The sequence below is a fragment of the Trachypithecus francoisi genome, unplaced genomic scaffold (assembly GCF_009764315.1).
Source record: "Trachypithecus francoisi isolate TF-2019V2 unplaced genomic scaffold, Tfra_2.0 Lachesis_group11, whole genome shotgun sequence".
Classification (NCBI taxonomy): Eukaryota; Metazoa; Chordata; class Mammalia; order Primates; family Cercopithecidae; genus Trachypithecus; species Trachypithecus francoisi.
This window is the reverse complement of record NW_022681456.1, coordinates 16,960,089-16,985,187: the sequence shown is the minus strand read 5'-3', so window position 1 is coordinate 16,985,187 and position 25,099 is coordinate 16,960,089. Positions and strand designations below refer to the sequence as shown.

The 25,099-nt window shown below is 36.6% G+C and overlaps 1 protein-coding gene across 4 annotated transcripts in view; it reads right to left on the bottom strand.

Moving 5' to 3' along the window:
• MED13L (mediator complex subunit 13L) overlaps window positions 1-25,099 on the bottom strand; it is a 327,210-nt gene that overhangs the window by 135,808 nt on the left and 166,303 nt on the right. For all 4 annotated transcript variants that reach the window (XM_033220469.1, XM_033220470.1, XM_033220471.1 and 1 more), the window contains 2 exons: window positions 23,181-23,265; window positions 8,591-8,674 (listed from right to left, as the gene is read on the bottom strand). In XM_033220469.1, coding sequence (XP_033076360.1) covers window positions 8,591-8,674; window positions 23,181-23,265 — 169 coding nt within the window. The remainder of the gene's footprint in view (window positions 1-8,590; window positions 8,675-23,180; window positions 23,266-25,099) is intronic.

Here is a 25,099-nt window from a genome sequence, read left to right as displayed (position 1 = left end):
AGGGGCAAGAGTTTACCACCAGGAGGAAATAGCACCGAATCAATCATCCTCATTCTCATGATAGTTGTCCACCTACCCCTCCACCCTCCTTTTTAAACAGTTTGTAGCATAGGGCAGACTGAACCACAATAGCTAAAACAGACAGAAACCCCACCTTGAGTCTTAATGGTGAAGAACCAGAGGACTGAGTTAAAGAGCCCACTGCTGCTAGAACAGAAATTCTGGAAAGAAGAGAATCAGAGACACAAACTCTGCCCAAATCTCTGGCCAACTCCTAAATTACTGCATGGTGCAGGCTCTCAACAGCCTGGGAAGGCTAAAACAGTGGTTTTCAACCAGGGGTGACTAGCCCTCCCAAGGAACATCTGGAACTATCTGGAGACATTTTGGGTTGTCACGACTGAGGGAAGAGGGTGTGACTGGCATCAGGTAGGGAGAGATCAGGGATGCTGCTGAACATTCTACAATGCACAGGACAGCTCTCACCACAATTATCCACCCCATGAGTCAACAGTGCCAAGGCTGAGAAACCCTGGGATAAAAGAAGCCCACCACAAAAGAGACAATAGTCTAGAGTCTGAATTCAGTCAAAGTCAACTCCTTGTGAAGCAAGAGGGGAGGGGAGCGGAGGGCACGGGAGGGGAGGGGAGGACCAAAATTCAGCCAAAGTTAACTCCTTGCTTAAAAAAGAAAAAAAAAGAAAAGGCCAAATTAACAATGTTCAAACATAACAGAATCCAGAGTCTCCACACTATATCAATGTTCAGAATATAATTCAAAATTATTCAACATATGAAAAAAACAAGAAAAATCTAACCCATATTCAAGAGAAAACAAAACCAACGGAGAAAATCCAAACTTTTTAAGTAGCAAAAATCTGTAAGCAATTATTGTAAGTAGCTTAAGGATATAAAGGAAAAGTGCTCACAATGAATAAACAAATACAAAATGACAGCTGAGAAATGGAAATGATAAAAACGGTCCAATGGAAATTACGGAACTGAAAATGACAATATCGAAAATAAAATATTCACTTTCCAGTTATTTAAATCTTTCAAAATCTGCCTTCTTTTATGTCCACACCATAGTAATGTTCACTAAATTCTTTTCTATAAAGATGGTATCTCACTGTGTTGCCCAGGCTGGACTTGAACTCCTGGACTCAAGCAATTCTCCCGCCTCAGTCTCCATGGCATATGCATATAGCTAGGACTATATGCATATGCCACAGCACCCGGTGATTTTCACTAAATCTTGACTATAATTACATAAACCAGAAACTAAATGGAAATGAAAAGGATGATATCATCTAAACAACCATTTGATATTATTAAACCAATGGGTTCAGTCTGAAAACATACCATAAGTATCCTTTAAGGATTAATAATACAGGTGGCAGAAATATATGGTAGACTGTAACAGGAATTCATAAGTAATAATCTCAAGATTCTTAAACTTTTAAGCCACACTGGAAAATCAATTTATACTTAGTACAGCTGAAATTTTCCACATTAAAATTAAGACAACATTCCCCTCTCGCTTACATAGATGAACTGTTTTCTCATTTTGTAAATACAAAATAAATGTGGAAATGAAAAAATATAGTAATAGCATAAAAACAGGAGCAGTCATTTCCTTCAGACAAATCTGTTTTTAACTTGCCATAAAATTCCCCCCATGTTACTGAGATGCCATGAAAAAGGAATGGAAACAACCTTCCAGGCATATTCATTTTTACACTTTCTCTAAATTCTAAGATACTTCAACAAAGTATGCCGAATTTAGCTATATTTACAAAGCAGAGGATAAAACATTCCTTTTTAAAATGTAGTCAACTTCTAGAGTAATCCATTTCATTAATCTGTAAGAATGATCTAGTTGATATACTGCAATATCATTCTGTGGTACTTAGGCTCAGTCTATTATTTGGTCAGAAAAACATACCAGGAACAACATTTTAAATGAGGCTGAGATATGAGTAAACTGAACAGTACTTCCCTCATGCTACCAAAAGGTTAAACTTTGAACCTTTATTCATACATGCGCTGAAGCCTCAACTGACTTTCTTTCCAACAGGGAAAGTGGCTTTTGGCTAAAACACCCTAAGCAAAGGTGAAAAGGTGGTCACCTCTGTAATAAAAACTGAAATTAACACCTCAACTCCCATTTGGTACCTACAATTTCCCCTCCCATTTCTTAATCTGACTATGAATATCGTTACTCAAGTTAACACAATCCTTCCCTCTCTACAAACACGTTCTTTTAAAATTTTCCAACTTTTGGGAAGAATGGCATCAAATCTCCAGCACTGGTGAATACAGGAGTCACTTTCTGCTTATAGCAGAAGTAAATACAATGAAGGCAACATGCCCTAAGTGGTAGAGAAAAAAAAAAAGATACAGATATATACAGAGACATACATGGATAAGACATGTCCAGACTTCACCAAATTCACTTCACTTAGAGGATCAGAGAATCTGAAAGCTAAAGGACAATTTAGAAATAAATGCTAAAACTGAAGTCCCAAGGGATTCACTAAGTCCCACAAGGTCAAATAGTTAATGGAAAATCATCTATATTTCTGGATGAATGGTCTACTGAACAAGGAGAGATTTGTTTCGGGCTTGGTTTCAGTTATCTAGCAGGAATTTAAAAAGGAATCACAATAATGGTATTCTCTCAGTCTCTCCAGTATATTAAAAAACAAGGTATAGGTCAGGTGTCATGGCTGACGCCTGTAATCCCAACACTTTGGGAAGCCGAGGCAGGTGGATCACCCGAGGTCAGGAGTTCGAGACCAGCCTGGCCAACAAGGTGAAATCCCATCTCTACTGAAAATACAAAATTAGCCAGTCGTGGTGGTGCATGCCTGTGATCCCAGCTACTTGGAAGGCTGAGGCAGGAGAACTGCTTGAACCTGGGGGACGTTGCAGTGAGCTGACATCGTCTGGGCGACAGAGCAGAACTCTCTCAAATAAAAAAAAAAAGATTTAAAAAACAAGGTATATCTTTTACTATAAAAAAGAATTTTAAAACCAGGTATATCTTTTACTATAAAAAAGAATTTTAAAAACAAGGCATGTCTTTTACTATAAGGTATTTTCAATCATTCTTGAAAATAGCATATATTTAAATATATTTTACTTTAAAGTGTAAAAATCAGTAATTAATGTTGACATATACTGTTTAGACCACTAAGAGCACAAGTGAAAAATAAAAACTAACAGTTATAACTTCTTTTAAGGTATTAAGAAAAAAAGAAAAAACTAGAAGAGTTAGCTAGAAAGCAAATACTGTATTTAACTATCATCACCTCTGGCTGAAGTGGTCTTTCAATTTAACATTCCCCTATATATGTTTATGAAACTACAGAGCAAAGTACCTGGTACACGGAAAATACTTTTAAAAATTATAGCTACTACTATTAAGCTTTAACACAAGCCCTTATTAAGTGTTTGTCTGCTTCCTTCCTGGAATCAACAGTTTTGTGTTTTGCAGCTACTTGTAAAAAATATGGCAAGAGCTCTACATTCAGTATCTTCACTTCAACTCCCATTTATAATGCAAGCTGCTGCAATCGGAATTTCACCACTTGAAACTGCCCATGTTATAGTCACCATGACTACATAATTACCAAATCTAATAGTCTTTATAGTACATGTTTTACATGCCTCTATGGCAGACACAGGTGATCAATCTTGAAACTTTAAAATTCCATGGTTCTGGTAACGCCAGTCTCTCTTGGTTCTCATTTCCAGTTGACTCTTCAGTCTCCTTTATGTATTCTTGTTCCTCTACCCATTCTACAAATGTTGATGATCGCCAAGACTCTAACTTCATCCCTCTTCTCACTTTTCACACAATCCCCAAATACATTCAAATGGTAGAATACTGTAACTCCCTAGATAGACTCGCAGAAAATGACTAAATATTTTACAGAGCTACAAGAAAAAAAGCTGTAAAACTACTATGCATGATTACATAAGTCCAAATTGTCCCATTAATATTTATCTATGGATTTCCCATCAGCAAGCCCTTGTTAACAGATAGGCACCACATATGCCAAGTAAATTCATGAGGAATAGAGAAAAAATTATAAATAGCTACTGTTCTCATTTTTCTAGACACTACAAAGAGGCTTGCTTTACTGTTCACATTTGAAGTGTCTGCTCACCTTCTAGACTAGGGATCTATTCACTGCCTTCTTATCTGGGCATCTCTACAAGCTAAATAACACAGATGACTGGGCTATAATAGAGTTTGGGGAGAAAGAGGAGGATGGAGAGAAGGCATACCACTCAAGAGCAGGGCAGGTTTGCCCATGAGTCAGTGATAGCAAATTAATTCAGAAAATGGAGTACCAGGTTGTTATCTGTGAGGAGATAAAGAGGAGGATAAGAAAGGAAAGGAAACGAAAGTTTCAAAATGCTAAATATGGTTCTCCTACATCAAAACATTTCTGGTATGAGCTAATAATGTACTGCTACACAAAATACACGCTTTGCTATTAAACCAAAAAATGTATTTACATTTCTTAAATATGTACGTTAGGTAATGTAAGAAAATAAAAAAGTTTTTAAAAGTCCAGAGTTAAGAGGAGAAAAGACAAAAACCATACAGTAATATACTTTCAGGGTGTATGGGTGTATATGTGGTGGGGGTGTATGTACACATGTGCTATCAGCACATACAAAAGTAATTAGAATATTTGAAAACATGTGATGCTCTCTGGAGTTATCACCCAAGAGCAGAGTAGGTTTGCCCAAGAGTCAGTGACAGCAAACTAACCCAGAAAAATGAATTAGCAAGTTGCTATTTTTGTTAACTTAGCTTCTGTACACCTGATACCAAAAAAGATCAAAGGCCCACTGTTACTGAGGGCAATAAACTATTTGCTAAAAATGACATTCAAAGACTAAAGTGTACAGATTTCAAATTCTCCAGTAATAAATGTGGATTGAAATTAAATGAGAAAACAAATGCCTTCCCAATAGAGAGAACCTGCATGATTGGAATAATTTCCAAATGATTTTAAAAGAATTTATTTTTCACTGGTTTGTTTTAGAACATATTCTGAATGCAAAAGCTTTTTTTGAAGTTCAACATAGACCTCAGAAAACAACAATTTTGTAGGTTTGATTTTAGTTTGTCATCACTCTTGAGGGCAAACCCAAAGCTGTGTTTTCTACTTAATCTTTTCCCAAGGATATGAATAACAAAAGATGTCAATATAGAGAAAAAATTATATTGAATGAATTTCTATGTTTCTAAAACTACCTAATCAAATACATATATTAATATATAATATGTAAATAATCTATTTTAGAATTCTCATGAACATCAACTCATATCAAACATAAGAACTCTTTTAGGAGTCCATTAGTAAATGAAATCATAGCACATAGCACAAGAACTTTAAAGGAGTACAGAAAGAAATTATAGCACAAAAAGTCATATGCTATTATTCCAACAGGGAGAACTCATTCATCAGTATTTTTTTTCACCATGATTAGAATATCTAAAATATGCAGTATGACAAATCAGTAATACTAATAATCAGTAATGCTGGTAATCTTAGCAAATAGATAGTATATCTATATAGCATATAGATCTATATAGCATATATATCATATACACTATATGCTAGGATTATAGGTATTATATATAGATACTATATGCTGGCATTACACTATACTTAGAAATAAGAGCTTTTCTAAAATGTAAATTTGTATATTTAATTTGTTTAGCACTGGGCAACAGGTTTTCCTCTCCATTAGTCACTAAACAGATCTGTTCCAATGTACCAAAAAAGACACAATTAAACTTAAAATTAATTTAATTCATTTCTACTTTCTCTCAACTAAATTATAAACTACCACATAAATTATCTAATTTAATATTCACTATAATCCTCTTAAGACATTATGATTTTCAACTCAATAACAATCAAAGTTCAGCTGAGATAAACAGTTTGTCCAAAATCTAACTTGCAAGTGGAAGAATAAGATGTGAACCCAATTCTCTTCTAATGCTAAATGCTCTGCTCCACAGCATGACTGTCCATTTAAAACTGTCCATCTCAGACATGACTACTGAGATCCTATTTCAACACCTACCAAGAGGCTCTATTTTCCACTCAGAGAATAAAAGAAGGAAAAGGTCATCATACCTAATAAAGTTTTATTAAAGCAAATGCCAATTTTTAAATTCATCTTTGGTTTAAATTTTCTAATTGTTAAGCTTTTCTGAAATACTATTTCAAAATAATTTACATTTCTGCACTGTAGGAAAACAAAGTCCCATATTCAATCATGAATATAAAGTCTAAAATTCATTCAATCACAGTGCTCAGATATCAGCAGCCTCCCATTTACACTGAATCCAATTCCCGAATACATTACATGCATTATTTACATCAGGCTTGCTAAAGTTATGAAGATTTTTGGAGCCTAAATGAGTGGAAAGATACACAAACTCTATATAAAACTGGCTGATAACTATATTTGACTTTTTAACATTATTTTTTACTATTAACATATGAATTGCTACTCCTCAATCCCTATTTTGTATCTACATTTCCTCTTCATCCCCAGTGGCTGTCAAACCATCCTGTATTTTATGATCTAAAGATATTTTATGACTAGCTCAGTTAACTCACCAGTGACACAATCTATGCTCAGCATGGACAGATGCACTCAGAATGATAAAGAAGGTCACTGGACTAAAGCGCTCCATATTTAACTCCGCAGAGTCTTAAACACCTCAGAAAATTTAAATTTAAGTCCTCTGTAAATTTAAGGAGAATGCTAAGATTAAAAGTAAAAACCAAAGGCTAGGCATAAGGGCTCACACTTGTAATTCCCAGAACTTTGGGAGGCCAAGGTGGGCGGACTGCTTTGAGCTCAGGAGTTCAAGACCAGCCTGGCCAACATGGCAAAACCCTATCTTTACAAAAAATTTAAAAATGAGCTGGGTGTGGTGGTGTGGGCCTACAGTCCCAGCTACTTGGGAGGCTGAGGTGGGAGGATCACTTGAACCCAGGAGACAGAGGTTGCAGTGAGCTGAGATCACGCCACTGGCACTCCTGCCTGGGTAACAAAGCAAGATCTTGTCTCAAAAAAAAAATAAAAAGTAAAAATAAATACAAGTAAAAACACATGAAACACATTAGTTAAGCCGAATCAATATACATATATATATAAGGGGAAAAAAATCCCATTTCATCAAAGTATCTGTAAACAGGATCAAACTTTTACACATCCATACACATTGCTACTTTTTAAAGGATTCTGAATGTACTGAAAAGCGAAAATGCTTCAAAAAAGTTTATGGTAATTTGACAAAGAAAACTTCCGGTCCCTAATTTATCTGCTTTGAAAATTTTCATAAATCATGTTTGGTTAATGAGAAGATTCCACAACCATTTCATTAAAGATTTAAGGCAGACAGGTTGAGTGAGAAGACTACTAATTAAGTCTCTGCTAGAAACTAGGAAAGTTAAGCAAGCAAAGGTTCCTAATGAGGCAGGAGTTTCCAGATGAAATTTCGCAACCAAAAGAAAAGGCCTAATCTTAAAACTACTATGTAAGGCTAACGGGCTCTAATCTGCACCCAGTACCTGGGACACTTAGGGCAAGTACACTGATAATAAAACAGAATCTAAATTGAATACCATGCTCATCAATAATGAATATCCACCATCAACTTATGATTCCAACTATGTGTATGCTACATTCAGAGGTAGCCAAAGTAAATTTTAAATTTTGAGGGTTCTGTTTTCAGCTTCTGGTGTGACTGATCTAAAATTCCATGTCTGTATACTATCAAGGACTGCATTTAAACACACACACGATGGCTAAAAGTTTAGGACTGTTTAGGAAAGTAATTCACAGTTCTGGTTTTACAATCGTCAAGGATGTGTTGATCTTCTTTAAGTAGAGCACCAACGAATTCCACAAAAATTGTCACCATGTCTTCACTGTATTTAAACTTATGCCATATAACACTTTTAAAAAAATTAATGATGAGGCCAGGCGCAATGGCTCGCACCTATAATCCCAGCAGTTTGGGAGGCCAAGGCGGGCGGATGGCTTGAGCTCAGGAGTTCGAGCTAAGCCTGGGCAACACAACAAAATCCCATCTCTATCAAAAATACAAAAAATTAGCCAGGTGTGGTGGCACACACCTGTGGTCGCAGCTACTTGGGAGGTTGAGGTGGGAGGATCACCTGAGCCTGAGAAGTTGAGGCTGCAGTGAGCAAGATGGTGCCACTGTACTCCAGCCTGGGTGACAGAGTAAAAAAGTCAAAGATGAGGAAGGAAAATGGAAAATAACAAAACAGATTATTTCAATTCCAAATAGTATAGTAATATGTGTTTGAACATGAGTATACTGGCAATCACCTTTCTAATCAATCTTCAATATTGAATATAAATTTAATAATATAGTATTTAAGAACATTGTGATCCAGGAATCTATTTGAGTATATCTAAACTACTAACATTATTAGGAAATAAATAAAATCAATAAGCTGTTCTCCCACCCACAAGGCCAAAGAAACCAAAAAGCCAAGAGCATTCTAAAGGCTCACCTTTTGTTGACTGGCTTTTCATCCTTTTCGTAGGGTCGGACAAACCATTTCCCAATCCTAACGAAGTTCTTATCCATTAGGCACCTAAAATAATGACATCAAGAATTACTTTTATAGTATCAATAACAAATTAGTAAGTCGCTGAAGCAATACACCAGATGAGATACATCACCAAAAATAAAAACACCACCAATTAAACTATCAAAATGTTTTATCACTTAAAAGTTTTACGTTATACTTCCCAAAAGAACTCTAGGACACTGGGCATAGAATCTTATGCCCACGTAAAAAGGAAAATGTAAACGCAAGTAAGCAAAATAAATTGATGTATTTCTAAAACATCTTATACTTCTGAATTACTTCAAATAAAATCACACTTCTGCATAATTTCAATTCTTGCATCATCAAGAATATTAGGAATATAGCATTCCTTAAGACAACTTCAGAGATATTCGTCCAAGCCACCGACACCCATCTTCCAAGTTTTTTTTGTTTTGTTTTGTTTGTTTGTTTGTTTTGAGACAGAGTCTCTGTTGCCTAGACTGGAGGGCAGTGGTGCAATCTTGGCTCACTGCAGCTGCCACCTCCCAGGTTCAAGTAATTCTCCTGTCTCAATCTCCCAGGTAGCTGGGATTATGGGTGTGCACCACCATGCCTGGCTAATTTTTGTACTTTTAATAGAGATGGGGTCTCTATTAAATGTTGAGCCAGGCTGGTCTCGTACTCCTGGCCTTAAGTGATCCACCCATCTCGGCCTCCCAAAGTGCTGGGATTACAGGTGTGAGCCACCGTGCCCAGCCCATCTGGCAAGTTTTAATGCTGTTTTTTTTATTTTTTGGCTTGGCATGTGATAGGCAATGCTTTTTATGTGACAAGGATCTCAGTGACAAAAATACAGCATAGCTTTATCTTAGGTATTTTCTTTTTGTAGGCACAATAAAGCACTTGATTATGGCTTTGCGAGAAACAAGGAATTGCAATTGTGTCTTCTATAATGAATATTTGCTCTACTCATATACAAGCTGTGGCCCACTTCTCTATGTCATTTTAACATCAAATAACAAGGTATTCTAACATGTATTTTTGAAGACATGTTAAATGGCAAGTGAACCCAATCCTTGTAACAATAATACACACAATTCAGCTGAACTGACAACAATACAGAGAGTTATGACCAAGTTCACTCATATACAGGCAAATAACAACTATATCTTAACTGCCACCTGGCCAACGGTGGATGTCATGGATTGTAAGGAGTATAACTGATTTTAAAAACATAAAAATGAGGCTGGGTGTGGTGGCTCATGCCTGTAATCCCAGCACTTTGGGAAGCCGAAGCAGGCAGATCACCTGAGGTCAGGAGTTCGAGAACAACCCGGCTAACATGGGGAAACCCCATTTCTACTAAAAATGCAAAAAATTAGCTGGGCGTGGCTGTGCACACCTAAAATCCCAGCTACTCGGGAGGCTGAGGCAGGAGAATCACTTGAACCCAGGAGGCAGAGGTTGCAGTGATCTGAGATCACGCCACTGCACTCCAGCCTGGGCAACAAAAGAGAAACTCCATCTCAAAAATAAATAAATAAATAAAAATATAAAAATGTGGGGGGACATGGGGGAAATGTGTATACTTGGAACTAGTGAAATACAGTTATCTCTAACAGTATTCAATTAAATTCTACATATTTTGTAAGAAAATATGTCAGAAGACTGAATGTGATTCTTCTGTACAAGGTTCTACCTACCAGCAAGAGTTATACAGCAATTCTTTACTCCATATTGAGGCAATTCTGCACATGGCTTTTGCCTCTGTAATTTCCATACCATCAAGGAGGATGGAAACAATTCAAGCCCTCACCCAACTCATTACAGGTTAGATGGGTTAGTAAATGGTAATAGTTTCTGATGATCACAATGGAACTCCTTTTGGGCACAGTAAATTTGGAGAATCAATGTACCAAAAAGTCACTGGGCTCAATTGGTTTTACTTTGAAAATAAATTTCTACTGCAATCTTCATTGTTCACAATGAAGAAAATCATTTTCAGAGTAACCAAATATGTTTTCCTAAGCTTATAAGTTAAAAAAAAAAAATGCTTTTTAGGGGTAAAGGCTATGACTCCATTAAATTTAGAATAGGAAATATGGCACACCCACCCAAGGAGGAAGTACTCAAGAAGCAAAACTGAAAAAGTATCTCCACAATTTATTCACTAGCTAACAGACTTAATTATATTTTTTATTAGAGTACATATAAACATATTTCCACTAGAACTCTAGTGTTTGATACCAAGTTTCTGCAATAATATTATAACTGCTACCAGAATCACTATACCACCACTACCTGGTTGATTACCAGACACAGTACCTCATTCTATTCTCGTAATAGTAACAAAAGATGGGTGTTACAATGGCAATTTTTATAGATGAAGAAGCTGAGGCACAGTGAGAATGTCATCCAGATAATAAACAGCAAAGTTGCACACAAGCCCAGGTATACCTGATCACAGAGCCAGGACATCTAATAATTAGCATACACCAACTCTCATGCTGTCACATTTTCCCAATTCTTTCCTTATTTCTAAAGTCCAAATGTACCTTGTAAATTATAGGTCTATTTAATGCGATAATGTTTCTTTATTCTCCAAAAGCCATTGTTAAATTGAAGGTGTATCTTAAAACTGATAATGCTAAGAATAAAAGCAATAGGGCACGTAACAGGTATGGCATCACATCAAACATTGAACAGTCTTCCATTAACACACATCCTCACTTAGAAAACACTGTTTTTAAAAATATTTATTTCCTCATATTATGTCTTGAAGGTCAGAATTCAAAAGAACCATTTATCCAATAACAAATCATAAATTTACAGTGTACAGAAAGAAAAATCCAAGGCTATAGACAGTATAATATGAAATAAAAGCAGATAAAACATCTGTTACTAAAGAGTACAATGTGTGAAAGTTTATCTGCTCTTCTATCAAATAAATCACAAATTCTATATGCTGACTTCATTCCAGAAAAAAACAAACAAGGTCTGGAAGGTGGAAGAGCAGTGCATAGTCAGGACCACTTAAGGACAAAAGCAAAAGGCAAAAAGGCTGATGAAAACGCTGTCAGAGAGTCCAACACTGTGTGAATAGATCTTGAGTTCCCACTGCAGGTCACATTTCTTCGTCAGGCAATGTCAACAAAAGGTTGTTATACACAAAACAGCCATGGAAAATACTGATGCTTCAATCTGAAAACCATGTGTTTCCAAATGAGAGTCACAAATAACTTACATGATTTTTCATTTGCTAATGAGTTTCCCTGTGATTGATGATTTCCCACACAACGAAAGGAAAACATGACAGCAGAGAATTGCATGAAGTAGTGTTTTCACTCAGTTTTTTAAGTATTGTGGCAGAGATGGGAGATACACACAGAGTCCCTCCAAGATTAGGCAGTATAGAAAGTATTTCCACATGGTTATAGGAAGAGGTGAGAGAGAAGGTGTGCCTTTGCTAAGGAAGACCTAACTGATACATGGGAATATGCTGACTCAACAGTAGCCTATATAGAGGCACAAAGTCCTTGGTTCTCAAATGTTTTTGGGTCATGGATCTACAGTTTTTTTAAAAAATTGGCTGGGCACGGTGGCTCACCCCTGTAATCTCAGCACTTTGGGAGGCCAAGATGGGTGGATCACCTGAGGTCAGGAGTTGGAGACCAGCCTGGCCAACATGTAGTGAAACCCCGTGTCTACTAAAAATACAAAAATTACCTGGGTATTGTGGTGGGCACCTGTAATCCCAGCTACTCGGGAGGCTGGAGCAAGAGAATCGCTTGAACCCAGGAGATAGAGACAGCAGTGAGCCAAGATCACACCACTGCACTCTGGCCTGGGTGAAGAGGGAGACTCCGTCTCAAAAAAAAAAAAAAAAAAAAATTTAATGAGCCAGGCATGGTGGCTCAGGCCTGTAATCCCAGCACTCTGGGGGGCCAAAGTGGAAGAATAGCTTGAGGCCAGGAGTTTGACACCAGACTGGGCAACACAGTGGAACTCTGTATCTACAAAAAACACAATAATTAGCTGGGTGTGGTCACGCACACCTGTAGTCGCAGCTACTTAGGATTCAGGGAACTGAAGTGGACAGATCACTGGAGCCCAGGAGGTCGAGGCTGCAATGAGCTGTGACGGCACCCTTGCGCCCCCACTAGGGTGACAGAGCGAGATCCTGCCTCAAAAACAAAACAACAACAAAAATTAATGAAAGTCATTATAAATTCTTTCCTCAGAAAAATGTGTGGAAGAGCAAAACATTGTTCACAATTACATAGGGTTGGTAAACTATGAAGCATGTCCTTGGTTCTCAATTTCTATATTAAATACTACCACTAATGTCTATTAAGCCTGCTTTGGCCTGAAATCTCTTTCTTCTCCCTTCTCCTCTAATTTGAATTCTATTCATTCTTTCTGTCCCGGATCAAGCCTGCACACTACTCTAACATCTACAAATCAGCACTTTCACCACTGAGTTGTAATGATTAAGTTCTACAGCTTTATTCCCCGATAAAACTATCAGTTCTTTGGGAGTACAGACGGTGTCTGTCTTATTCACTGACAATATTCAACAAATATTTAACTACCCATTATGTAACATGCTTAAATGTATGCTCTATATTGGGAGGTGCTCAATAAATATATGAGAAATGAATGCCATATACCAAGGAGTATTTTCCTATTCATGTAATGCTGGTATTTTTCTTGTTTATAATCAGTAATCTTTGGGTAGTCTTGTACAGTTAGTTGAATTTTCTTAGGTGTATGTATTCTCACTAATGCAACATTGGTGTTTGAGGGGAAAAAAATCTACGAATTTCACTTCTTTATAGCCCATCATATCCCACCGAAGATTAAAATCACAGCAGATTCATAGACACTAAAAAATGTTTAGTATGACCAGCACTGCTGCCCAAATGCTTTAATATTTTAAAGAACATAATTTGCAAATCTTTTAATGACAGATAATTCTAAGATATAAAAGTTACATCAGAAATATAATTTCCCATTTTTAAACTCTATCAATCTTTGAGGCTCAAAATTTACACTTAACTTCACAAATAAATAAGTCAAGCAGACACACAACACACTCCATCTGCCAAAAATTGTTTCAAATCAATATCATCACAAATAGTGCTAAGACTATGTATCAATTAACCCTGGTTCTCTACTCAGTAAGTAATCCCAGTCACTGAGATTTTCTGAATGGCTTCACTCTCCAAATATGATATAATGCTCTAAAGTAGTATAATATTATCTGGCAAGATCATTGTGATGCCAGATTTACAAAATGGTCTTTAAGCAATAGGAAATTATTTCTGTTCCCAACCCCCGCCACTTCCCCAAAATCACTGTTTCAAAAAGAAAAGAGCTGCTGAAAAATGAAAATGAAATCAGGCTGTGTGTATGTGTGTACCTAATGTTTCTGTGTCATGCCATATGGCTCTGAATAATTAAGCGCAAATGCAGCCTGATTCCAAAGTTGGCACCCCCAAACTCTAATCCCAAAGCCACAGGCAGATCTGACGTAAGATTACAAATGTCACCAGAGCAGCCACAGCCTAGCTCAGGAAGCCATTTCCCAGATGAGACAGTTGGGAGGTATAGAAGGCAGCCCACCACTAGCTCTGTTCTTTTCTGGGCCCTTCAAATTATTTAAGTATGACAGTTTTCATAGATTTCGCTACCATAACTGCAACAAAATTACATCTTGTTAATCATGGAGTTACAGGGCAGTTCATATAGAATAATTTTACATTACTTCATACTAGACTATCTCCACCATCATCAAAGCCTTTTGCTCACCATTCCAATCCAAATCAAATATATATGCAAAGAAGTCTCCTTCCTAGAAATTACAATGCTCCCAAATCCTAACCAAATAAAATAAACCTATGTAATAGAGGGGCTGAATAAACTTTTCCCAAGTGATCCCTATATTTTCATTTTCTTTTTCTTTTGAGACGGAGTCTGGCTCTGTCATCCAGCCTGGAGTGCAGTGGTGCGATCTCGGCTCACTGCAACCTCTGCCTCCCAGGTTCAAGGGATTCTCCTGCCTCAGCTTCCTGAATAGCTGGGATTACAGACGTGACCCCCCGCGCCTGGCTTATTTTTGTATTTTTAGTAGAGACGGGGTTTCACCATGTTGGTCAGGCTGGTCTTGAACTTCTGACCTCATGATCCACCTGTCTCAGCCTCCCAAAGTGCTAGGAGTAAAGGCCTGAGCCACCGTGCCAGGCGATTCCTACATTTTCATTACTTTAGGCTACTACTGTGCCCTAGTGGATATAATCTCCTCTTGCCAGGTAAGCCCTATTAATCCCATCCTGTCTAACATGCCTGTCCGGTTAGCCTCTTTCACAGGCCTAGCCTCACCTGAATTGTCCATTCTAATGTAATTCCAAAAACTTTATCTCTCCTCTAGTTTTAAACTTTTAGTGTCTAATCTCATTCTCCAACTACCAAATTATGTACTTATTTATTTATGTTTAGAGACAGGGTCTCACTCTGTTGCCCAGGGTGGAGTGCTGTGGCAGATCAGAGCTCACTACAGCCTCAAACTCCTGGGCTCAAGCCATCCTCCTGCCTTGGCCCCACAAATAGCTGGGACTACAAGTGCACATGTCACCACAATCAGCTAATTTTTATTTTTTATTTCTTTACTTTTAATTTATTTTTATTTAGAGATGGGGGTCTCACTTTGTCGCCCAGGCTGGTCTCAAACTCCTGGCCTCAAGTAATCCTCCTGACTCAGCCTCCTGAGTAGCTAGGCTTAGAAAGGCACAAGCCGCTGCTCCCAGATCAATTTTGTTTTTTATTAATTTAAAGTCTTAATTCCTTCCCTTGACCAAAAAATATTCAATAAATAGCTGATTAGTCTCAGGATGAATGTTTCTTTCTAGACATTTACAGACATGTGCTTTCAGTCACTTGTGTCTACGATATTTGTACTGTCTCTTTCATTAAAGTATATGCTCCTTAAGTCTAAAGACTCATTCTCCTACTTTCTTTAGAGAAATAAACTGTTATTTCAATAAAGTTGTTATTTATTGATTACTGATTTCTTGCTCCTGTTATCACATTATACCCAAGGACTCTCAATGTTACAGTATTACTTCACGATTGCCTCAACTAGGGTGGTACGTCCTACCCTGCTCCAGTGAATATGTAATTCTGAAATCCCTTCACCAGTTCATTTGCCTTTTTTTTTTTTTTTTTTGAGATGGAGTTTCACTCTTGTCACCCAGGTTGGAGTGCAATGGCACAATCTCGGCTCACTGCAACCTCCGCCTCCCAGGTTCAAGTGATTCTCCTGCCTCAGCCTCCTGAGTAGCTGGGATTACAGGCATGCACCACCACACCTAATTTTGCATTTTTAATAGACAGAGTTTCATCACGTTGGTCAGGCTGGTCTCAAACTCCTGACCTCAGGTTGATCCACCTGTTTCGGCCTCCCAAAGTGCTGGGACTACAGGCATGAGCCACGTGCCTGGCCTCATTTGCCCTTTGATAATCACCTCTATTGCATCACCTCTATTACAATAACACAACATATTGAAAGCTAGGACGAGACAAATATAATGCTATTGTTATCATAATTGTAATTCCAATTTTCCCCACATTATTTTCACTGTATTTTCCAAGTAAAATATCTTAACTCTAAACACTGAATCTTGGCAAACAGAGTAGCTCTGGGCCAAAGGCAATTTTACAGCTGTGTTATAAACTATCATGGGGTAAATACACTAACAATCCACTAGTACAGCAGCACCAGCTGACTGCTCTTAAGAGCCATTATGTTTTACAAGTATCAGATACCCACAGATTAAAGTCTCCCTAAGTAAGTATGGACATGATACAGCATAACAGCTTCAAAAGACCCAAGTAATCTTCTCTCGTATGCAAAGCAATCATTTGCATTTTAGAGGTAAAAAATGAGCTTTCTATTGAAATTAACTTATATATTTTTTTCTAAAAAGTCAAGAAAATTTAAAGTATACTACTGCACATAATGCCAATTTGACAGCACCGTGTCAGACCTTTTAAGTATTTCTACATAGCCAGAAAAGCAAGACTTTCCTAAGTCCCATATGTGGTACAAATCACTGAAGCAATAAGAAAAACTATTCAAAAGTTTCTGAACTGCACATATTTTCTGGCTTTTTAAAACCTTTTACCTCCAATATTTTATTTTGATAGAGTTAGGTGAAAAGGATATGGCATATTATGAAAACTTATACTAACTATCCTAACAAAATAACAGCCATTAGGTCTGCAATACTAAAAATGCCAAATGAAGAAACTCTTGAAAAATGACCGCAGATTTTTTCTTCCCCATCATCTATTGATAGCCAAAGTACTTTCCCCTAAGGAGTGTGAGGCAATCTGAACTTAAAATACAAAGTGTAACCTTTGAGAAGTTCATCATAAATACCTAACAAAATTTCCCTAAATTGAACACTGATGAAGAACAGTCTGAACTGGTGCATTATTAGAAAGGGGGGAAGGATAGAAAGAAGTAGAGGGGACTAGCAGAGACTCTACATAAGTAAAAACTACATTAATGGTATTTTATCATTCTGGGCATTTTTCAAACAAAAAAAGATAAGTGATCATTAAGAAAATAGAAAGCACATTTACTTTCTCAAAAGAGGAAAAACAAGAGTAATTGCATGATCTAAAACTATAAAACTCAGAATGTCTAAATACTCTCAGATACTGAAATTCTAACAAATTACAAATAAAAAAATGACAAAAAGAAGTCAATAAGACTCAAAGTTTTAAAAACCAGGTATAAATATAGCCATAGGTATGTTTCAGAAACGTATCTGTTTCAGTAACATAACCGGCCAGCTGTCTGGAAGACAGATTACAGTAACAGAAGGCGAAGATAACTCAATTAAGAGGTATGGTAGATATATTCTTTTCCCAAAGGTATACTATCCCAATGTATATACTATATAAATAAATGCTATCCCTTTCTGTCCCACTGATATCAAGCCTGGCCATGTACTTTCGGTATCTTCCTACTGAAAGATGATATCTTGCCATGCATTAGATTTTAAGCTTGGTGCTGAATGTCTTGGCCAATGAAATGTGAGCAGAAATGGGATACACCATTTCCAAGGAAAAGCATTAATGGGGGACTATGTGCTCCGCCACTGCTCTGTGCTCTCTATCATGGACCCACCAAGTCCTACTCAGGAGGATGCCCTGTCAACATGAGTTGTGGAGGGAAGATGATATAGTACTATAATCAATTACTCACAATGAACACAAAATAAACCTCTATTGGATGAGCTAGTAAGATCTTTCAGGTCTTCTGTTACTACTGCATAACTGAGCCTAACCTGACTGAATACTTCATAAAACATTTAGGGTATCCTGAAGCAGGCCAAAATGAAGAGAATGGAACCAACTGGATGGACATCTGGAAGGCAGGCAAGAAAAGGTGAGGAATTCAACATTATATATTAAGAACCACAAACAGAAAAAGAAAAATTCAGGAGGGTCGAGATATCAAAAAGGCCATCACATGGATGCAGAACTGGTTGCGTTATAAATGATCCCAAAGAACAGAGTTAACAAAGAAATGAAAGTTAGAGAAAGACGGACTTCTGCTCAGTGTAAGACCTTCTAATATTAAGAACTCTTTAAAGACAGAAAGAACTCTTTGGGAAACTGTGCTTAACAAAAAGTATATATCCAGTAAAAAAGATATTATAAGGCCTGGTGCAGTGGCTCACGCCTGTAGTCCCAGCAATGTGGGAGGCCGAGGTGGGCAGATCACTTGAGGTCAGGAATTCAAGGCCAGCCTGGCCAACATGGTGATACCCCATCTCTACTAAAAATACAAAAGTTAGCCAGGTGTGGTGGTGGGTACTCCTAATCCCAGCTACTGGGGAGGATGAGGCAGGAGAATAGCTTGAAATCGGGAGGCAGAGGTCGCAGTTAGCCAAGATTGCGCGACTGCACTCCAGCCCAGGGAACAGAGCGAGACTATGTCTCAAAAAAAGGGTGGGAGGGGGGAAGATACTATAGAAAGGGATTCCAGAATTACTTGGGCAAATGGGATTCCAGAATTAGCTGGGTAAATGGACTATGTGACTTTTAATGTTTGTCTCCAACTCTGAAAAGGTAGTATCAATACTTCTTTTAGCTAATATCAACAACAGTTAACCATTTATTGAGCTCTTAAAATGAGAAAGGTACTGTGCTGAGCCAAAAAACCCCTCCTTCACCATGTTACTGGTGAAGGAACAGGAGCTCAGCAGGCTTTAGTCACTGGCATGTGTCACACACTTAACTGGCAGAACTGAGACCCAAAATATCTCTTCTATCTGAAGGAAGTGAAGAAAAGGACTTAAACAAACATGTACCCCGAAAAAGAGACATAAAATTAAAGCTAACTATGTTCTCTTCTGTATGCTCTTGAGCAAGTAGCAGTGACCTTTTCCATGTTTTTAATGGACTGATGACCCTAGCTAGATATATACAATATAGTTTCAACAAATACTGAAGAGTTACAGGAGAACTGAGTAAGTGAAAGATGAAAATATTTGAAGTCACATTACCATAGAATTTAAAATATTCTACACAGCATTAATATAAAATTAGCTTGGCACCAATCAATAGCAATGACAAATGAAATTGTATTATTCTGTGAGAAATTTCCTTAATTTCTATAGTAAAATTATTTTTCAATAACTCACTTCAGTGACATTATTCTGTATGAAATAGAAATTGCAGCCTTTTGGAAAGAAGGTCAATTTATATGGCTCCTGCTTAGCTGTGAGAGATTCTCAAGGTAGTAAATGAAATTCCCTTTTAATTAAACCTATCTCAGGCTTAAAAAATAAAAAGCAGAAATATTAGATCACAATACAAACTTTGTTAACATGCAAACTAAGGAAAAAATGGCTAGGGAGCCACAAACACTCTCCAAGTGATAAAGTCCTTGATGATCTGTTTTAATAACCTCAGTTTGGCTGGGCGCCGTGGCTAATGCCTGTAATCCCAGCACTTTGGGAGGCCAAGGCGGGAGATTCACAAGGTCAGAAGTTCGAGACCAGCCTAGCCAATACGGTAAAACCCCATCTATACTAAAAATACAAAAATTAGCTGGGCATGGTGGCACGCGCCTGTAGTCCCAGCTGCTCAGGAGGCTGAGGCAGGATAATTGCTTGAACCTGGGAGGCAGAGGTTGCAGTGAGCCGAGATTATGCCACTGCACTCCAGCCTGGGCAACAGAGTGAGACTCCATCTCAAAACAAACAAACCAAAAAAACCCCTCAGTTGTAGCTTTCAAGCCAGAAACTCTCAACAGCCACATCTTAGCTGAATAGAAACGAAAAGGCATAATATAAAATTGCCAGGAATTAGATAATAAACTGTATCTCAATAAATTCATATTATAAACAGATTTTTCAAAGACTACAACAAATGGTTGTACAGATATCCAACATTTTGGCTTCCCTGGGTCTCACTGGAAGAATTGTTGTGGGCCACACATAAAATACACTCTAACACTAACAATAGCTGAGCTTTTATATAAGAAAAGGCGGGGGAGGGGGCTGGAAGCCGTGCATAATTTTCATGATATCCACCACCACAGATAAGCAAGCATATATTAGCCCTTCCAACTTCTGTTGACAATGAATAAACGGAGCCAACAACAATCATTTAAATTTGCTTTCCTATCTCATAAGCAAGGTAATTTTCATTCACAGAACAAAGCTACAAGTTTTGATAAGAGAAAATTGTCTTAAAGAACAACAGGATTAGTACCATTTTTCAAAAGAATCTGAAGTCATCCATACAAACTGTACAAAGATGGTTTGTTTGATCATTATTTTCTAAAAAAAAAGATGTTTTGTTTGTTTCAAAATTAACTCCTGTAGAAGGGTTCAAATAGAGCATTCTGGAACTACTTTAATGAAATTTGAAAGAATACAAATCAAAGTATGTAAAATAATAAATTTACAGTGAAAACAGTTACTAGCATTAACAGTATGGGAGGCATTATGTGGCACACATGATATATATTTATTATTCAGCAAAAGCTCACAGTACATGGTGTCCTGTACTTAATTATTATATGTTAACTAAGGCTTAGTGAGATTAGGGTAACTGTCCAAGAAACAGACCCTGAAATAAAGCCAAGGAATACCAAAATTCTTTAGAACTATCCCAAACCTTATATATCATAATTAATTTCCTGTCTTTGTTTGTTTGTTTGTTTGACACAGGGTCTCACTCTGTCACCCAGGCTACAGTATAGTGGCACCCAGGCTAGAGTGTGGTAGCACGAACACAGCTCACTACAGCCTCAACCTCCTGGGCTCAGGCAATCTTCCCACCTCAACCTCACAAGCAGCTGGGACCAGAAGCGCACACCACCATGCTTGGCTAACTTTTAAAATTTTTGTAGAGACAGGGTCTCACCATGTTGCCCAGGCCGACAATTTTCTTATAAATAATAGTTTAATTTGTCCTGACTTCAATTTCCAACAAAAATTCTGAATTCATGAGCTAAAAATAAATGAATTACCTGCATTTCCCCTCCCTCCCAGTTTTTCTGCTCTTCTAATTATCTTTCAACAAAGAAACAAGCTACCATTGCCAGTACAAAACTTAAAAGAGTATAATTCATCTTCGCACTTGTTCGTATGCTTCTGAAAGGAATAAATCTTGATATTTAAAAAAAACACACAGTGAGCTACAATTTTAAAATATACTTTGTTCCACATACCTTATAACTTTGTATAAAAAGAATTGTGCTTAAAGTTGTGTTAATTATTGCAGAGATATCAAGAGCTTTATTCTGGTACAGGATTATGGCAACAGTAAGTTTTCTACATTTCCTTGGATAGAGTTTGTGTGTACTTTTTTTGTTCTACAGTGGGAGACAGAATTACCAATTATTTCGAATACTTAAGAGTACTCAACTCTTAAATCAATGGTTCCACATTCATACTACGCCTTAGTAACAGATGATTTCTAGGTCTATTCCAAATCACAGATTTGGAGGAGCACTCAGAGGAGCTATAGTTGAGAATGAGAAATAGAGGAATCCTCGGTGAGAAAAGTCTTTTTGAGCAACTGAAGTAACGTATCAACTGTAGCTCAAGTATCCTAAGCAGTTATATTATAGTGGTAACCACCCTAGCAAACAGCTTGGATAAGAAACTGGAAAGTCCTTTCAGCTATGATTACCTGAAAGTACTACATATAGATTCAGGAAGAGAAGTAAAAAGTTTTTCTCATAAAAGCTCTTAATGAACCCATTCTTTGTCAGCTACTTCTCCCCTCAAAACACTATTCAGAGCCTGGAACATATTGTTATGCCAGAAAGTAAGGGGATGCTCCAAGGATGGGATCATGTCAAAAGGTCACAGGAGTGAGCCATGACAAAGAGGCTTCCTCTGACCAAACCTGGAAGAATTTAAGCATCAAAATAAATGATGGTAAAAATCAACTATAATCCATTGAATAAAATAACAATCCATGGGTTCCAATTTACACAGCAAGATAAATAAATAGGGAAATAAAATGGAAGAAAATGAAAAAGCTCTTCCTTACAACAGGATGCTGACTAATAAAAGTAGAAAGAATGGTGGCATTTGAAAATTAACATTACAACCATAATGGTAATAAATGATTTAAGCAAGGATTACCAATACAGGCTAAAACAAATAAATGAAAATTTGATGAGAAATAGAATAATTACACAATCTCATTGTATCTGGCCACAAATTACCTATTAATTACAAATAACAAAATTGACAAAAATAATGGTTAACAAAATACTTACTAGTTTATAGTGGAGAAACTTGACAGAACATTACCTCAGTCTATGAGCCTACTGAAAATACAACATCACTTCTATGGTATTCCTACTACTAATGAAAAGCATAACCTGAATTTAAGCATGAGAATACTATCTACAACTGAAAGTCAATATAAGGTTTGAACTCATCAAAAATATCGATGTCAAGAAAGAAAAAAAAGGCTAAGGAACTGTTCCGGATTTAAACAGACATGAAAACTAAATATAATGTATGATCAAGGATTGAATCTTAGGAGGTTAAGCTATAATGGATGTACCTGGGACAACTGATGACATCTGAATTGAACTACAGGTTAGATAATGGCATTTTATCAATGTTAAATTTCCTAATTTTTATTATTATACTGTGCTAATATACCTTTGTCCTTAGGAAATACATACCACATACTTAAGAGTAAAAAAGAACATCAAGCTTGAGTTTACAAATATACAAATGGTTTAGGGAATACATTTTAAAAATAAAAAGTACCATTAAAGGGCAGGGAATATGGGAGGTCTTTGTACCATTCCCAAAACTTCTGTAAATTTCAAATTATATCAATAGAAAGAGAAACTAAAGATTTATATAATTTAATTTTCATACTAGCAATAAATCACTGCAAGTGAAAAGTTTTTGAAAATTACAGGAAACTCTCAGTATCTAGCAATATACTTGGTTGTCTGCAAACCACTGTCTGCTGTTCCTTCTCTTACCTTTCTAACAGATTGTGGATCGCTTTGAAGAGCAGCGTCCTACATTCATAGGAAAGGCCATTTTCCCAGAGTCCTTCTTCCACAACTGAAAAAAAAAAAGAAAAAAGAAAAAAACAAAACAGTAAAAAGGACATCCAAATAAAAAGAAACGTTTGAAACATTTTTCTAAAGCAAAGTTCATGAGTTAATTTAAATGACTTAAATAATCTCACACTGAAACAGAGAGTGGAATTTAAGTATTTGTCCAAAGTTATAAAATACTTATGTACAAAAAAGAGTAATGTGTCTTGGTTTTAAAGTCTGAAATAAGAGGCATAGTGCAACACTCCTCCCATAAATGTCTTTACAATCTGCTTCTTGAAAGTTTAAAATCATTTAAAATTCTCAAATTAATCTACTTAAGAGTATCACAAAGACTAATTTTGTTAAAGTTCTATTTAAGGGTAAAAAAGAATGTTACAAATTAATAGCAAAGTTATAAAATGTTTTACAGAAGGAAAATCAAAAGGAAAAAAATTCCAAAAGTGTCAGATTTACACAAATGTCTTTACATGTTTTGAAGGTCTAAAGGACACGATTTTAGAGACTGTCAGGAAATTACATCTTCCCAGAACATCAAATTTATTTCCTAAATTTATAATTTTGTTAATGTTTGACATTTTGTGAAGTATCCTGTTTGCCTCTGAAATATAACACTGAGCAACAAGTAACTCCAACACCAAAAGAATCCAACGTCTTAACAATGCCCCATGCGTTCCTAAAATTCCTTTTATTTTCATAAATATATAAACAGATACAAAATGTCCTAGAAGACAATTAATTTCCTTTTAAATTACACCAGTTCAATACAAGATAGCAAAAAATTGGAAGGATGAAAACATTTACAGAAGAAAAATTTCCTCTCTTTACTTGTTATCTTGACAAAAGCACTCAGAGGAGAAAATTCTGACAGAATTAAAACACACATTATATCCACAAGGCATATTTAATGCTTTTATCACACCAGCAGACATACCAAAATGCATCTCCATATTCTCAAATCAGACAGCATTTGAAAAACTACATTCGGCCTTTTATCTATTAGACTTTCTGAAAATTACAAAGCTGAATTTTTTTTTCTTGGTTATGTCAAATAACTTTTTGTCTTCCTGCCTATGTGGCTAATCCTGATTTACCAAATTTTCCCAAAGCAATCTCTGTCTAAAACAGTTATGTTATTTATAGCAAGAGAAATAAAGTACAGCAAAGAGAAAAACATTCCTGCTAACAACTGGTAGTCTTTGCTCAAGACAAAACATTCCGAAATTTCCAACAATGCTCTGCAGGTATCATGAATCTATGTTCCCTCTGACACATTTATCCTTTGGGTAGAACTTTTCTCGGTTTGAAAGACACTTAATATCTCAATAAAAAGAACACCCCGCATTAATTTGTTTTTCTTTCCGAATGTGTTTCACTGACCCTGAGGCACCATCAAGTTTAAGATACACCATTATTTTGCAAACCACCAGGAGAAGAGGAGGTGACAAACTATAACATCATTCCTAACACAATTTTCACTTTCCAATTATTCGAAGAGCTCCTTTAAACTTATTGAGTCCTATTCATCATATTCCACTATTATGAATACATAAAACAGATAATATAAGCAAAATAAATTAGTTAAAAATTCCTAAAACTCTATCAATATTCCAAGTCTACCTCTTCTGAATCACTCTTCAACCCAGTCACTGGTGCAGTATTTTCCTACATAATCATTCTCTGTGCCATAAAGAGTGCTGGTGATGCAGCATTTGTGAAGAGTGCCACTTTTATTTCCAGAGTTTTCTTCCACTGGTGACACCTATTCGGCACACTGTTTTAAACTTTTGATATTAAAATCTTCAAATATACTTTAAAATAGGGGGCTGGATATGGTG